At 38.3% G+C, this 17,367-nt stretch overlaps 2 protein-coding genes across 2 annotated transcripts; both read right to left on the reverse strand.

Moving 5' to 3' along the window:
- Positions 1-826: 826 nt before the first annotated feature.
- LOC117551277 (transcriptional activator protein Pur-beta-like) lies at positions 827-3,184 on the reverse strand. The gene has a single exon (XM_034224088.1). The coding sequence runs from the start codon at positions 3,167-3,169 to the stop codon at positions 2,153-2,155; it is 1,017 nt and encodes a 338-aa protein (XP_034079979.1). The 5' UTR covers positions 3,170-3,184; the 3' UTR covers positions 827-2,152.
- Positions 3,185-8,674: 5,490 nt separating this feature from the next.
- On the reverse strand, positions 8,675-10,914 carry ved (ventrally expressed dharma/bozozok antagonist). The gene is made up of 3 exons (XM_034224147.1): positions 10,491-10,914; positions 9,734-9,993; positions 8,675-9,344 (listed from the first exon to the last, which is right to left on the reverse strand). The coding sequence occupies exons 1-3, from the start codon at positions 10,897-10,899 to the stop codon at positions 8,994-8,996; spliced, it is 1,020 nt and encodes a 339-aa protein (XP_034080038.1). The 5' UTR covers positions 10,900-10,914; the 3' UTR covers positions 8,675-8,993.
- Positions 10,915-17,367: the final 6,453 nt, after the last annotated feature.

Here is a 17,367-nt window from a genome sequence, read left to right on the forward strand (position 1 = left end):
GCTTTTCTGGCTACTCTTCTCAGGCGTGAATACTTACTCGCTATGTGTGATTGTAAGCAGAATATCTTTCGGTTTTGAACAGTGGGCCTGACAAAACATGACTTAAAGACTATTCCAGGCTTAAGGAAATTGTAATGGAAATTTTCAGTGCTTTCTGACATTTTACAGACCAATAGTTTAATCAATAATGAAGACAATCGTTAGTTGCAGCATCAAAACAATTCAATATGTGGTTGCAGTCTATAAATCCTCACACTGACCTCTGAGGTGAAAGCACTTTAATCCTGCACTGGATTTGATATGGTTGGATTTCCCAGTAAGGATTTCAATGTTCCAGTGAATCAAACTACTTTACTCCAATACAACACTAAATGGCGACATTAAGTATAAAAATAAATAAAAAACAGATTACACAAACTGATGCTGTTTGCAAGTGGACGGTTTTCAAATTCAATCATCTTTGGGAATGACTTCCAACTTGTAAAGATTTCCTGATTTTTTTAATGTTTGAAATCATAATAACCTGAATATTTGTCAGTGTTGGAATGCTGGAGGATGACATAAGCAAGCTGAATGACTTAAGAGAGATGTATCAGACATTTTAATGACTAAAGGATTCATCCGTTAGTCAAGAAAATACCCAACAAGAATAACCCACTGCTTACGTTCATATTCTAGCTGCAGAACTCTTATATCTGTAGGAACACAGGGATTTGAACATATACAACAACAACATCAGGTAATGCATTTATAGTTTTTTTTAAATTAAGGATGTGTTATACTTTCACTCTAGGAAAAAAGAAAATCTGGAGGTTTCAGTCACAACTTTGTTTTAAGAAATTAACCTTTTTTATTATTATTTTTAGACTTGGAATTCCTTTACACAATACATTTTCCTTTATACGTATTTCAAAATATCTATTGCTGGCTTGTTCAGTAATATGTTTTCCTATAAGTAGAATCTCATTTCAATATAGTTCTCTTTTGAAAAAAAAAGAAAAAAGAAAGGAAGAAAAACATCCATCAATTAGTTTCTGTCCAGGGTCTTCACGTGTTGGAAGTTACGTCAGAAAGTGGCCTGTGGCTGGTTGTCAGTTCAGCTCTGACCGTGACAGAGAGGCTGATGGGAAAACTCATCGCTGACGCTCTGCAGTCCGGCAGAGCTGGAAGGTCAGAGGAGCTTTTCGCTGAATCTGATGCAGCGCCCCCCTCCGAATGCCGGATATTTGGACCCTTGTCGTGACATGTGGGAGAAAATGAGCAATAGAAGTCCTTGGAGGGGGAACAAGAGACTGTCCTCTCTCCACTTGTTGGCTGGTTGTTCTCAAACACCAGGGATGCTCTGGTGTGAAAGTGAATCTTACTTTAAACAACATGATTTAACATTGTATGTATAACATAAAACCCAGCTGATCTGCACTGTAATCGACTACAGGAGTCAAAGCTTCAGTTTAGTCTGCAAGGCCCTTGTTGTTTGGGCTTAAAGATAATCCTCAGTAACTTCCCCCTAATATTTTGTGTAATCTTTTCGTTTGACTGCATCCCGCAGGCTTCTGTGCTATTTGACGGCTGCTGATGTGCCAGCTTTCTATACATCCCTCAGGTTCATCTGACTGACTTGCAAAAATCCCACAATCTGCCCTGGACTGGAACAGGAACACAATGGATGCTAGTTCTCCCCCCTTAAATTGGAGCAAGGAAAACATCTTAAACAGGTTGACTCCTCACTCTTTAAATATAAACTATGTTGCAAATAGGAAAGCATTCATTGGCTTCATTTCTAGTTATAAAAACCAATTTGCTGGTTTTAGTAGGTTCTCTTTTTCTTCTTTATTACAATAAAGCACTCTTTTTTTTTTTTTACCAATGAGACTATCTCATTTACACATTTAGTCCACTTTTTTTTCCACTTTCAGATTCATATAATCACTCCAACCCTCAGCCCTCCAACCCTTAGGATAATACACCAATAATTCCCTGCACATGTACTTTTTTTTTTACGCCACAAAACTTTAGTAGGCTATTACAGCACGATTTGTCATGCACTTTGTCATTTCTGCTTTTTCTCTTTTATGCAAAATACCCCCCCCCCCCCTTTAATTGCAGATCTGTCATGTTACTTGAATAACAGCTGTTTTATTTTTAAATTGTATCAGTCGTCTTCCACGTCGTCTCCCTCCGACTCGTCTCTCCTCTCGTACGTTTTATCCTTCTGCCTCTCCTGGATCTCCTTCATCTCCTCGGCGTATTTGCTGAAAGCTCCTCCAAATTTGCTCCAGGCTTTGAACGGGATGGTGATAGAGTTCCTGTAGCTTGGCTTCACCTCGCTCACACGCAGGAACACTCCGTATTTGTTAGACCCGACGTCGAAAAAGAACCGCTTGGAGTCCACCATAATGGAGGTGCCTTCGGGGAGCTCGTTGTAGCCCCCGGCGGCCATGCTCCCGGCCAGCTCCTCGTCGTCTCCGCCGTAATCATCTATGAGCTTAGCAAGGGCGTCTCTAAACTCTATTAGCCCCTGGGCAGGAAGGGCTATGGTCTGGCCGGACAGCATGCCGCCCGAAGGCCCTCCGACTCCATAGCCAGGGCCACGGTTTACGGTCTGCCGGATCCGCAGGAACCTCCCCCGCTGGTTCTCCTTCAAGTCCAGGTAGTACTTGCGGTTTTCCCGGACGAGAAACTCGCTCTTCAGAGCTCGCCTGGGCCCGCCGTCCTCCCCAGAGGTGGCCTGGGCGATCTGCTCCGGACTGCTAGGCCCAAGCTGGGCGTAGTGCTCGATGAAATCCCCGAGGTAGTCGCGGAACTCCGCCGCCACCGACAGGGAGAGGGTCAATCGACTCTTGGAGCCCCCGGCCCCTACCTCGGCGATTTTTATGAACCTGCCCTTGCTGTTTTGCTTGACGTCCAGATAGAAGCGCTTGTTCTGGATGTCCAGGCGCTTGGACGCTAGTTCCTGGGTCTCCTGGTCCCTCTGGAAGTGCTGGAAGCCGCTTCCACCCGCACCCGCACCGGCACCGCCACCGCCGCCTCCTCCACCGCCTCCTCCCCCGCTACTACCACCGCGCTCACTCCCGCTGTCGCCATCCGCCATCTTCAGCTCCACCATTCGGCTTCTGCCCCTCCGTCCTGCGTAGCTGCTTTCTGGGTTGCGCTCAGCCTTCACGCTCATTGTCGGTGCACGTCAGGGAGCGTTCCAATTGGCCCAACGATCCGCCACTTCCGCGTTAACAGCTCTCCCATTGGTTCGTTGATTTTGTCCGTCACGCCCACATGTCAAATCCAGTATTAGCCATTGGCTCAGATTGAGGTTCCGTTTGCGTTCTGTTTTTTTTTTATATCCACTCTCCATCTGGTTGTGAAATGTCTTTGTTGTTATGACAAAATATGATGAAAAATATGTTTTCAATGTTGGTCAAATGTGTCGACATACTTTGTTTTCCTACCTAGTTTTCCTACCTACTCCAAGTAGATATAATTTGCCGGTTTCTAATAAACTATTCTGTGATTATCTATTCTTGCCAGTGGTGGAAGAATATACTTAGTAAAAGTATTAATCCTACAGTGTTAAATGCTCCATTTCAAGAAAAGGTCTCGTAAAAATGTCACTTATGTTAAATAACATAATAAATGTAATCTGCCAAATAAAGTTTCAATTACTCAACTACTTCAATTTCTGGTGGTATATGATTACATTATAAATTACTTGGTCATTAATACCCATGTGTGAATGTTTAGTCCATCGCTCATGGGGAGGCGGAACTCATTCAAAGTAATTAATATGCAGTTGGGTAGTTAAATATATAATAATGCATCATATTTTAGAAGCAAGTCAAACATTTTACTAAAATAAAAGTAGAAATCCCACAGTTTAGAAATAGTTGTTGAAGTAAAAGTCCTGCATTAAAACAATAATAATATATAAATAAAAGCATTGGCATCAAATAAAAGTACCAAAAGCTATTATTATGCAGAAAGTCCCATTTCGGACTTATACCCTTAAATTATGTATCCATTAATGTGTAGATAATTTTAATGTTGCAAATATTTGAACTATTTATAGACAGCTTATGAATTTACCAACATTTCTGTTTTTATTCAGACTCAGCTTGCTGAGCTTAAGCTTCTTTTAAATGTTGATAAAACCAAGGTAATGCTCTTTTCTAAAGCTAAAAAGACACCAGAGCCTGTTTTAGATATTGTAACTACGCAAGGAATAAAACTTGAAGTGGTTACCTGTTACATATACCTTGGTATCTGGCTTGATGATTGTCTCACTTTTAAACTTCATGTCAATAACCTGCTTAAAAAGCTGAGGGTTCGGCTAGGTTTCTTCTACAGGAACAAGTCCTGTTTCTCGCTTGAGGCCAGGAAAAGGCTAGTCACTGTGACCTTTTTACCTGTGCTGGACTATGGTGATTTGATGTACTGTATATGAATGCACCTGCCAATTGCCTGGTCAAGTTAGATGCTGCGTATCACAGTGCATTGAGATTTGTGACAAACTGTAAAGCATTAACCCATCACTGTACCCTGTATGCAAGGGCTGGTTTGCCTTCGCTAACTGTACGGAGGCTCAGTCACTGGTACATTTTTATATACAAAGCCATGTAAGGGAAACTTCCGTCCTACATCTGCTCCCTGATCTCACGGCGAATTGTAAGTGGCTACTGCCTGAGATCGAATGCTGTGGTTTTATTAAATGTGCCAACTGCTAGGACTGTCTTAGGGAAGATAGCTTTTAGATGTGCAGCTCCTCTGTCTTGGAATAGTCTGCAAAAGGAATGGAAACTGAGCAATTTGGTTCCACTAAATGTTTTTAAAACAAGGATAGATGCTATCCAATCGGAAACTGTTGGAACCTGTAAATGTTACTAGCTATGTAAACTGTAGTCGCTGTAAATATGCTGTATGATGTCCTTTTTGTTTTTCTGTTATGTTTATATGTATTCATGTGGAACCTACTTGCAGCAGGTCTCCCTTGAAAAAGAGATCAATGATCTCAATGGGATTCACCTGCATAAATAAAGGTTTGAAATGAAATGAAAAATCTATAATATATCAAGAAGAAAAAATTGCATACAAACGCCACTTTGTCTCTTTTATGGTGCAGGGAATAAAATCACCTGAAGAAAAACATTTGTTATTTCTAAAGGAAATTATTCCTTATGGCCAAAAACTCGACTCCTTTTTAATGAATCAATGCAGAGACGATACAAGTTTGTTTTCTTTAAAATGTGATCAAGTTTCCTTGATTTCATGATTATATTTTGCATTATTAATCTGTATCTACAAAGTAACCATGTTTTAAATGTTGTCGAAAAGAAGTATAAAGCAACATAATATGGAAAGTCTTAGGTAAAGGAAGAGCACCTCAGGATTAAGTTCAGTACTTCAGCAAATGTATTCAGTTACTTTCAGAGCTGTCCTTGCACTACCTATATCTGTCCACAGATGGCAGCATTGTCTTATTTGGCTATCAGGTATTATTCAGGTGGATTTCCTCTCTTGGATTTTATGGAGCTATTTCAGAGTCATAAGTTTTGATCATTCAAAAAAATACAATTTATTTGAAAGTTCAACTTTTTATCCTGAACTTTGAAAAATACAATGATGTATTCAAAATAAAAATAAGTATTTGAAATCATTTTTCAGATTGAATATTATTTTGATTCAGTTCAGCAATTTTTTTGAATAAAATATTTATTTTCAGATTTCCCTTTTATACATATTTTGATATTTGAATCCTTATTTTTTTTCAGTTGCAGATTTTTCGTTTTCAGATTCAAAACAATTATTTTTTCAGTTTCAAATCTTGTTTTTTCAGGTTTCACATTGCTTTTCACCTTCAGATCGTTTTTCACTTTCAGATCTTTTTTTTCGCTTTCAAACTTTTGGCCCTGATGTTGCTTGGGGGGCGGGGCTTACCAAAGTGTAGTTTGGCATCCTCTGTCATGTTGCCTTCATGGATGTTAGCACGAGAAATATAACTCAATACTTTCTATACACAATACTCCCGTGATTGGTGGTAAACAAAACTGATTTCAGCCACAAACCATTCATGTTACTCTGTATGGAGCTATTTCAGGGTCATAAGTTTTGATCATTCAAAAAAATACAATTTATTTGAAAGTTCAAGTTTGTATCCTGAACTTTGAAAAATACAATGATGTATTCAAAATAAAAATAAGTATTTGAAATCATTTTTCAGGTTGAATATTATTTTGATTCAGTTCAGCAATTTTTTGGAATAAAATATTTATTTTCAGATTTCACTTTTTTACATATTTTGATATCTGAATCCTTTTTTTTTTCAGTTGCAGATTTTTCGTTTTCAGATTCAAAACAATTATTTTTTCAGTTTCAAATCTTGTTTTTTCAGGTTTCACATTGCTTTTCACCTTCAGATCGTATTTTCAGCAGGTTATTCAATAACAAAAATGTGACTAGTCACCAGATTAAGACGGAATGTATGTTTGTATTTAAAAAATATTTAACATTTTATTTTATTTAACCGTTTTTATATATTTCAAACCAATGTAATTCAAATGTTTGCCTACGAATATTGAATTGTAAGACATTAAGTCAAAGTAGTTACTATACCAGTCTTAAAAAGGTATAGGGTAGAATCGGGTGGAGAAACCCGATTCTAGAATTTGAAAATACACAACCGAAAAAAATCTGCCTCTTCCTTACAGAGCCCCTCCTCCAACACACACGAACGCGCACATGACCATGTGTGCACGAGATGGAAGGCTGACAGGCAGGTAGGCCATCCAATTATCTGCCGCGGGCCGAGGCAGATAATTGGACTTGCTTTTTACAGCGCCACGGCTTCCACAGATGAAGGGTTTGTATGTATTTATTGTCAAAGCATTTAATTTATTCATTGTTATCGGGATGTTAAGAGCATTCCATGGAATATAACAAAAAGTGTTTCTTTAGTGAATTACCTACCCCACCTTTAAGTCCTCTTCTTCTAAAAAAGAAATTCCCTGATCCATTACCAAGGAGTCGACCTCAGTGTCCTAGAAGATGATAGCTTTGGAAAAACACTGTTTCTCAGTAATTGTGCAACAGGAAAACCATAAGCCGATTTTTCAAATGAATCCAGGGAATTTAACACACATATTGAACTGGGACAAATAGTTCTCCCTTTGGTCTGAATCTGGAACAAATATTGTATAAACATAAAAGCAGAAAGGAGTAGATTATTATATGAATCTCATTAGAGGATAATGAGACTTTTTAAATGCATTATGTTAACATGTACACATCAAACCAGAGCTGATGTCAAACCAACACTATCTTCATTTTCAATTGGCACACTTTGCAACCAGTGCATACAAGTGATCATCAACTACCATTATACAACAATATTCCTTAGTAAGAAAAAGAGGAGTCCCAATAGTCCAGTATAGTGCAACACAGCTGCATTGATTTTGAAGTGTTAAGGTCATATATAATATAGAAGCTATAAAAAGTAAAGGGCTTTTTAACAAAGAAATTGCTGAATTGCCATAAGAAAATTCATATGGAAAACAGAAGGTGGACTAAAATCCAATAAAAGACGTGTATACTTTTCCAGTGTACAATGCTGAATTAATTTGAAGTCATAAAGTCACAGGACAGGGAAGCTAGTGAAGATAAACTACACCTTGTAACCACAGGATACAGTTGCATATGTTCATATAAAAAAAGAGTAAGAACAAAAAACAAAAAAAAGGTGTGTCGTGCACAGTGTAGTAATGATATCTGGCACATGACAGGGCAGGCATTTAAAATAAATGTAATTTTCACCAAAAACAATGCTACCAATGCTACCATTAATTCTGGTATTCATATAAAATACAAGATGGACTTACATACAATACTAAATTCACGCAGGAGTGTAAACAGTGTGTGGTTGTAGTTGCACTGTACTTACCTGCTCGAGCCTCATCCTGTCTCGTACACCTCGTCCCCCTGACTCTTCTTCAGGTCCAACTTCTTTGCTTGTTTATTTCCAAAACGATAAATAACCACACGACATCTGTCCCGGTATGACCAGTCAACAAACAGCAAGAAGTCCTCACGGAAGTTTAAAGTTACTGCAGAATTCCCGACGGAGAATCCAACCATTGGCATCCTCATTGTATAAGTTAGCATACGTTAGCCACACCCAGCATGCACCTGCTGGTGACGTAGCACTGTAGGTGTGTTTGATTGGCATCATATGGGGGTTGCATTATATTAGTGTTTTAAACAACCTTAAGCCTGTTCAAGTACCATTTTAACTTAAAATATGTAATTATATAATTTAATATGATAAAATCCCCCAAAGTAGTAGGAAAATATATAGTATAGTAGAAGAAATATATAATATGTTTCCCTTTTTAGATGATCTTTTTTTGGTGAATTAAATCTGTGTCATTTTATAATGTAATTTATAAAGATCTATTTATAATACTGAGATACAATTTTATTTAGTAATACATATTTATAGATATAAAACAATACTGAGATATACTGGTAATATGTAAAACTGTTAAACATTTTTTAGTTAAGATCTAACCACCCATATAAAGTACAAGTCCCTTAAGTTAGAGTACTGAGGTACGTGTACAGAGCTAACCCCCTTTTCCTAACTATATTTTTTCTTCCATAGGTTCAGATTACATACAAATGAGATGACATGTTAATTTTAATAATGATTTTATTTTAGCAATCTGATTTCACAATGACAAAACAAACACAAATCAAATAAAACAACTTCATATATTCAAATTTAAATATATCCAAACTATACATCAGTGAGAAGCAGAGATATCCACACACAAATCAAAATATTGCACACGCCCTGTTAAAATCATGGTTCAAGCTTTAAAGCATTGCCTGTGTTCCTTATATTTCTATAGCATTGATCCTATTAGGATAAGATGAATACAATCAATAAAATCTCATTTTGTCTGACAAAAGGTACCAGCAGATATTACAGTAGCTACACATCTTCAGTGTCAGTAATACTGAGGGTAAGCTGAGTAGGATCCCATTATCTGAGATGTGGCAGACGGCAGCATGACTCCAGGGAGGCTGCTGTACTGGTAGAAAGAGTCCAGGGGCAGAGAGGTGACGCTGGGCAGAGGGGAGCTGTAATGCAGGCTGTGTGGGTGGATGTAGGAGGTAGCGGCTTGGACGTCCTGGGCTGCTGCTGCAGAGTGATATCTGGGGTAGGGTCCCGGTCTGTAGGCCTGCAGCTCGGGGTAATGCATGAACTGAGAGGTGACGTTTGCCTGGCAGGCGTGAGCCAGGGCGTCCTGCACCGTCCTCTTCAGCTTCATCCGCCTGTTCTGGAACCAGTTTCTGATCTGAAGAAAAAAGAAGAAGAAGAAGAAGTCTCATTAGACAATGTTTTCACTCGCAAACGTGGGTAATATCATAACAAATCAAATAAAACAAACAGCAGTAAATTAATAAAAAAACAAACAAGTGCAATAAATAGTCTCCAAAAAAGCCCTACACGTAGCTCTCTTAAATGATTTAGCTACAATACTTTATATATTAATTAATTTGGTTTATATATGTATATTTCCAGGTTTATTTATGGATTGGGTTTTAAAATACTGTAATAAAGCCATGTCATGTGAAGGTCTTTAATTTGCAGACAAATAATGCTAAATAAAGTAAAAATAAAACACTAAGGAGATGACCTAAGAACCTGAAAAAGCTGTCTCGAATATGATCTAAGGATTTGTACCTGTTTGTCAGAAAGGCTGAGCTTCTTGCAGAGCTCGGATTTGTCCTGTGTTCCCAGGTAAGCGTTTCTCTTGAAGGCCCTCTCCAGGCTGCTGATCTGCTCTGCTGTGAAGGCCGTACGGGGTCTCCTCCCTGACGGAGGGGATGCCGGGGGGGTGGAGGTGCAGTCAGTGGGGGCCGAGGGGGAGAGGGAGCGACCCCCTTCACTCTCGTAGCCGGATGTTTCCTCCTCTGTCCCGCTGCTGAAGCCTTCCTCGGTTACTGCACAGAGGAAATAACAGAAGAAATCATGTTAGAATTATCCATTGATGGAAGTATTCGGATAACATTTTAGTAAAAACTACTAATATTAATACTCTTCATTTGTACCTGATGCTGTAATAAAATTGGTGCAAATTCCTGCATTTAAAATGTTTCTGCAGTTGTTATCACATTTAGATCCTTATTAATGTGTTTGTTAAGAAATATAAATCCTGGTTTCTATAAAAATAAGATATGAAATCTGTTAAAATTGTTTTAATATCATAAACAAATGCTATCCTCGCAGACCAACTTGGCACATTCATAAACATTGAACATATCCTTATACCTGTTTAACATCACACTGTCTTATTGAATGTGTATAAGCTGATCATACAGTCTGTATGGGGTATTACAAACATGTTTTGCCTTAAATGTATAGAAGTAGAATTATAGAGTGGCATAACATGGGAGAACTCAAGTTAACACATAACTTCTCATGGCTGGACTGAACATACCTTGATTATTGTGGGAGGTTTGGTGCTGTAGACTGATTGAATTGAGGCCCTGGTTTCTGGTTTCTTGCTGCTTGGGTCCATTTTCAGACTTCTGCCTGCAGTAAAAGCCCGGCAGACTCTCTGAATGAGTCCCACAGGCGGCGGGTCCAGAGGCTGAGCTCTCTGTGCCGGAGGACTGGCTGCTCTGGGCCATCCACTCGATGGAAAACTGTCCTCTCATGGCTGCAGTGTTGAAGTTTTGTCCTGGAAAAGAGTAAATCCTTGTGTTTGGTGAAAGCAGGTTTTGAGTCCTGGGTGCAGAGGAAGGTGTGCTGGTCTGTCCTGAGAGTAAAACTGGCCTTCTTATCAGAGCCTGTCTGTATTTATAGGAGGCTTCAAACTCCCTCAGCTCCAAGATCAAAGCACACATCCTCCCGTCCCTCCCACCTTCCCCTCCTTTAGTTTTCACAACTGGAGTAATTAAGATGTCTCATTCAGTCTCAATGAGGCTGTTACAACAAGGCTCCAGTGAGTCTGGGAAGGACCCCCCCCCCCTGCCACCTCCCCTCCTTCCTGCCTCCAAAAAAGATAATAGACTCACCTCACCCCAAACTGTCTCCATCTCCTCCACAACCCAGTCCTTACTGTAAATAAATACCCCCCCCCACACTTTGACAGTTTCAGTTTGATATTTAAAAATCACTGTACTGGGTCTCTAAGATATGTTTTTTCTGTCACCTGACATTTCTTGTAAACTTACATAAAGTTTGTAAAAGTGAATGGATTAAAGGGAATTTCAGTCATTTTTAAAGCAGAAATGTCTGTTGGTTGTTAAAAGCTAAATCAAGGGCTTATGCTTTCTTTGTGTACATTTCATATATATTGGTTTAAGCTATTGGTCCAACAGAGAAGTCTGACTGAGAATGTAATACATCATTCTGGCAAATCACACCCAATGTTCATCAAAGTGAAGAATATAGAATTGGATTTAAAAAGAAACTGTTTTCAGGAGATTCATTGAAAATAAAAAAATCATTATAGCTACATCCCTGATGATGATCTTTCTTGCCATTAATCACACTTCAATGTTCATAGAGTGCTTAACTGGTCATCCAGTCATTACTTAACATTTGTAATGTAACTCCATTTGAAAAGGAGTCTTAATAAGCAACATAACAAACAGTGAGTGGTTTAATTTAACAGCAATGGCTAATCCAGGATGATCCATAGATTAAAGGCAAACTGTCTGATATGACGTGATAACAAAAGATTAACCTGTGACAGGTTTTTAGGTTATATTTATTTTTAAATTGATCAGGATTAAGGTAAACGATCCTACTATGATCACTCATCACAATACATATGATATGTGTAATGTTGTGGAAGTAGAAACAGAGCTTTATAGAAGTTAAAGAAATACTCTAAGCAAAACTCTATACAAACCTCATATTTAACACATAATACACAGATTTCCGAGTACTGAGTACTAGTATTTAGGACTACTGTCATAATTTAAGGGAGGAAGTTACAAATTGTAAAATGTCCTGATAAAAGTCCTCCATTACAAACCTCTGTAAACTCCTTTATCACTTCAATTACTGAAGTAAAACACAATCAGGAAAAACTAATGAAAGTAGAAAAATGACTCTCTAATTATGTATTAAATTATTATAACTTATACTAACTCATGTGTTACATTTGAGTGTTTTTGGGGAAAAGGACACTAATTTCATACAAGAGTATATTATAATAATACATTAATTATGTCATCAGAAATACCTTTATGTTATTTAAGCCAGTGGCAAAACTACAGACATATTGTAAAGTTTGATATCCAGTATCATATGAAATTAAGTGCAGTGGTGGTAAGTACTCTGATCCTTTACTTAAGTAAGAGTAGCTGTAAAGTACCTCCTAAACATAATGGTAATAACCTACTCTGCAGAGCCTCAGATCATCTTAAGCCATTGTGTCACTTTCAATGCTAAAATGGAGATTTGGGGATCAAGTTAAAGTGACTGATAAGTAACTATCTGCAGAGGATGATCCCACATGTGAAGTGGCTCATCATCATCACCACCCAACCCAGGACCTGCATGGACCCGAGTCTGTATCCGCGTAAAAGGGCAGGCAGGCCGGCGCTGTTTTGTGTGCAAATGGTGCGTGGGCCAAACAATTTGTGGGTTTAAAGGGTTAATCAGGTCAATCACGTAACGGTGCCATTGATAGGATAATGAGAGTGCTCGGGCCGGTATCTCCTCGCCTCCAGACGCGCCGTCTGTGCGCGCAGCGGAGAGGAGCGCATTGGAGAGCCGCGCTGCTAACAGCTCATCTCAGAGACTGAGACACTTCAAAGAGGCTCTGCGCTTTGATACCAACACACCCAACACGAGACAGGACACCATAATACCTCTTCATCTCGGCTCAGCTTGAGTACTCCACATTAAAAATATACTCAGAAGATGATGTGGTCAGAACTGATACACTGACTCTGGTATTAAAGTGGTTTCAGTCTACTTACGTCATTCCATGCAGAATACACTGAATTAATAGCAACATTAATTAGTTAATATACTTTTTACCAAATGTTAGCAACATGATACTTACACATCAATAAACTAAATAAGTAATACAAATCTAAAGTAATGATAAGTGACAAGTGATTATCACTTGTGTAGCCATTACTTTAGTTTAGAAACATTCTCAGTACTTTTCACGAAATAAAGAATTTGAATACTTCCTCAAATACTTTGTGGAAGTAATCATATTTAATATGTTTTACATCCTTTGATAATTATATGTTTCCATCCAATATTACAATTTCCTTCTGCGTGTTTGGTTCTAAACAGGGTTTAAAGATGTGGATACAATTACTCAGATCCTCTTCTTAAATAAAAGTAGCGATACTAGGTCCTGCATTCAAAATAATGTTACAGTAAAAGTATCAGTGAAATGTACTTTTTATAGTAACACAAGTCAAAATTCCCCATTAGACTGATTTTATACTCAACATTATATTACTGATACATCAATGTGCAAGCAGCATGTTACTCTAGCTGCTCAAGGAGGTCACTTTATTATTATTATTATGAAAAATATGGCAACAATCAGTGGTGACTGTGGTGTCCTGCATTATGTAATCCCACTCAAGTAAATGTGCAGATGTTTTACAGGAGAAAATGTTTGACATCATCTCATTCACATTAACCTTGCTGATGAATGTGTTTCTTAAACGTGATAAGTTTATAAAATATGAAAGCTGCAGACTTGATATTGATTGATATTGGTATCTGTGGATGTTGCAGTGTTGTCTCCTGTCTTCTCGCCTGTCTGTCTGCTTTTCCATCTGTCTGCCTGTCTGTAACATCAAAGACCTGCAGACCTGCATGTCACAGGGCATGATGGGAGATGACAAGGTAGAGCAAGCGGTCACTGATACCCATCCACACCATTAAAGCACAGACAGACGGAGGGGCAGCGACGGAGGTGACGGAGAGACAACAAATGATCAGGACCCCTTTGAACTTTTAACTGTACCAATCACCTGCCACTCATTTTTCTGCAACTCTTGTTGTGAGTGCTTGTATCTAAGATGGATGCACTTTATTGATAGCAAATGGGATACATTCTTCTGGCAGAGTCAACGGCCAAAAGTGACCATTTAGTTTGAGGTTCTTGTACATAACTTTGTCTTGCTATACTTTTTCCTTTTGTGGAACTAATTAACCCTCTTTATTCATACTAATAAGTACTTTTTTTAGATAACTATTTTACAATACAATCAATTGTTTTTGTTTTGTCACCTTTGACATCAGTAAATTTACCTAAATGCCAATTAAATCAGCAAAAGAAAATGTATTGAAACAAACTTAGTGTCTAGTTTGGAATTGCTATGTTACAGATGCTTGAGTAACCTAAGGGTCGAGACATTTCCCTACACGGTTTATATAGAATAACAGTTTAAATGTGGCTGTTAAAACGTCTGTATTTTGACTTCAAATTTAAATACATTTGTAAATGTATTAGTTGATTGGTTTAGTATGAGCTCATGATTATTCTGAAACGTTGTTTGCATTATTGTATGTATGGTCATTAATATTTCTCATGTAAAATATTCGTGAAAATAAAAAGAATGTTGTGTCGTTGATGTTAAGTGTATACAAGGAAATAAATAGATTCCCTAATGAAGGCGAGATTACTAAAAAGTACCTTTAAAACCATTCAAATCTGTCACTCTGCAATCACTAAGTCCACCATTAAAGACAGACGTTAGTTTACATTTGAGGGGTTTTGGGATATACACTATTACCGGCCATAAAAGCTTGGGAACCCTCAGGTGTGCTACGTCACAGCGCAGCCACCAGATCCTGGATTTTAGGGATACATTTAAATGTCACAATCTCAAAACAAGACAAGCCTCACTGTCCCATTTGAAGAGGGGAGTCGCTGTTCCTGCTCATCCACCAGGACCTGTCTCACTGGCCCCATCAAAGCCCTGGGAGCCTTTGAAGAGAGTGATAGGGATCAATGGGACAGGGGAAGAGGCCTTAACTGACTGTGTTACAGACAGGGCGGGCAACTGCTGGAGACTGCCGGCAATGGAGATCAATGATTATTGGGCGTCATCACCACCCTCATCTGCATAGAGGAATCCATTCAGCATCAGAAACAGACACATTTTATTTGTAAATTTCAGGTTTTGTTCTGGTTTTTTATGCACATTTGGGCTAAAGTGCAACAGGATAAGACCGTAAATCATTTATTTATTCTTCTTCCTGTCAAAATAAATGTTTTACATTTTAAAAACACAAAAAGGAAAAGAGTGTTATTGGTAATTATCGCTTACTATTTGTTTTAAGCTACGTTAAAGGGGACTTCAGCACACAGCTTTCTAATTATTTCAAAGAAAGGAAAAGAGCAAAGAGTAAAGTAAAGTATATAGATCTAAAATGATAAATTGTGGATCATGTAGTCAAGAAATTAAATGAAAGAAACAGATGTGTTTTAAAGAAATATTAGGAATGAATTTAAGGGGATTTAGGATTAACTCGTGCAGCGTATTGGTTCGTACATTTGAATTGAACAAATAGCTAGTAAGATAACTCATTTGCAAAAGACACTTAACATTGATGTCGTCTTAAGTAGGAACCAAAAGGCTTGGAGCTGAGAGCCTCAGACAGGAAATTAGAATGTAGAGACAAACTAACACATAGATGTTTTTATGGGATTTGTCGGAAATGAGAAAATGAAGATCATCAGCGGTGTTGTCCTTTCAAACTTCTATAATAAAGAAGAGTTCAACTGATATTTATTTGGGACTCTTTCTATAAGAAACTGATAAAGACGGAGATATAAGCTGATGTATGCAGAGATGTGACCACCATGTTGGGACATGTGTCTCCCTCTGGTCTGCTGCTCAGCGCCCCGGGGGGCTCGAGGTGTGTTTGTGTCCATAACAGAGCAGCAAACAGGCCCATTAGAGATGAAAGGGTCTGAATGGAGCCAATCAAAGAGGAGCCCAGCAGGAGACCGTTACCCCACAGACAGCAGCAGCCTGGGACTGGGGCCGGGAGGACGGGACCCCCTCTGCACGGATAAGGAGCATTTACACACATGCACAGTCAGGATTACTATCCGTTTTATTGGCCTGTTGTGTTCATGTATATCCAAGTAAATGTTGAATATTCACACACTAAGTCTTGTGTTTGAGCACAACAGACAGAAACAGATGTAAACACAGATTGTGCAGAAACCCTTGAGCAAAATGTAATTTGGTTTAAAATTGTTTTGGTTTAGTTTTATTTTAAGAAATGTAAAGTGATTACTACCTCACAATTACATTTAAACTATTTCTTCTTCTTTTTTTCCACATGTTAGGATACTTTATATTTCTACTCCATTGTTTTGTTTTTGACAGATATAGCTACGTCTTTTCAAAGATATAAACGTATATAAATACAACATCAAATAAATGCAGGATTACAGTGGTGTCCAGATGTTTGGCTTGTGACCTCTAACAAAAAAGTCTGTGTGTTTGGCTGTCATATTTAAGATGTGCTCCAAATTTCACTCGAATAACTGTTTCTGGGTTCAAACTGAGAACATGATCCAATATTCCAACAAAATAAACAATACAGATTTCTGTTTCTTTCCTCTCCTTTAATCATCCCACCACCCATTAGGTTTATCTGGTCACCCTTCATCAGTATTAACACTCTTTAATTTGCCACAGAATCAGAGACATTTTACTACTTTGCAGAATGTGTATTTTAACTGCTGATGCTTCATGTATATTTTCTGATAATGCTATTATTCTAAAGTTAAATTGGTTTGGCGTGTTTTACTTTAGAAAGGGATCTGAATAATCCTGCACTTTTGTTCTTTGACATGTATTTCATTTGGGAAATACATTTAAATAAATTATCCCTTTGATACAGTCTTGTCCTTCAGGTTTTGTATGACAGAGATCTTCATTTACAGCAGATATATTCCTGTGTGTGTGTGTGTGTGTGTGAACTCGCAGGCGTTTCCTTCACCTCTTCCTAACAGCCTCATTAACCTCTAAATACCAATTTAACATCAAAGGCTGTGTCAGTGCTCACACCTCCGTCTCCTCTCACATCCACTCTCTTTGACATGGGTACACACTTCTTCCCATGATCTTATTTATTTTTCAGATTGAACACGATTAGGCTGTATGAAATGTAAACACAGTGTGACACACAGTGTGCTGGTAGTTGGAAATGCAGTACGAAGGTAAAAAAGGGATTTATTTGTAATGTTCCTGCATCACCATTGACACATCTCTGTTTTTGACACCGTATGTGTGAACCAAAAGTTTCTGAGGGAGAAGGACAGACATGAGACATTGTCCTGCAGGAGGGGACTGCCAGTCTGG

Source organism: Gymnodraco acuticeps, unplaced genomic scaffold (assembly GCF_902827175.1).
Source record: "Gymnodraco acuticeps unplaced genomic scaffold, fGymAcu1.1, whole genome shotgun sequence".
NCBI classification, from domain to species: domain Eukaryota; kingdom Metazoa; phylum Chordata; class Actinopteri; order Perciformes; family Bathydraconidae; genus Gymnodraco; species Gymnodraco acuticeps.

Bases quoted from the DNA above. Each gene is read 5' to 3' on its own strand.
- LOC117551277 (XM_034224088.1), bottom strand. From the start codon at position 3,169: ATGAGCGTGAAGGCTGAGCGCAACCCAGAAAGCAGCTACGCAGGACGG.
- ved (XM_034224147.1), bottom strand. From the start codon at position 10,899: ATGTGTGCTTTGATCTTGGAGCTGAGGGAGTTTGAAGCCTCCTATAAA. The intron at 9,994-10,490 runs GTATGTTCAGTC...TCCTCTGTGCAG, and splicing joins AACCTCCCACAATAATCAAG to TAACCGAGGAAGGCTTCAGC. The intron at 9,345-9,733 runs GTACAAATCCTT...TTTTTTCTTCAG, and splicing joins TCAGCCTTTCTGACAAACAG to ATCAGAAACTGGTTCCAGAA.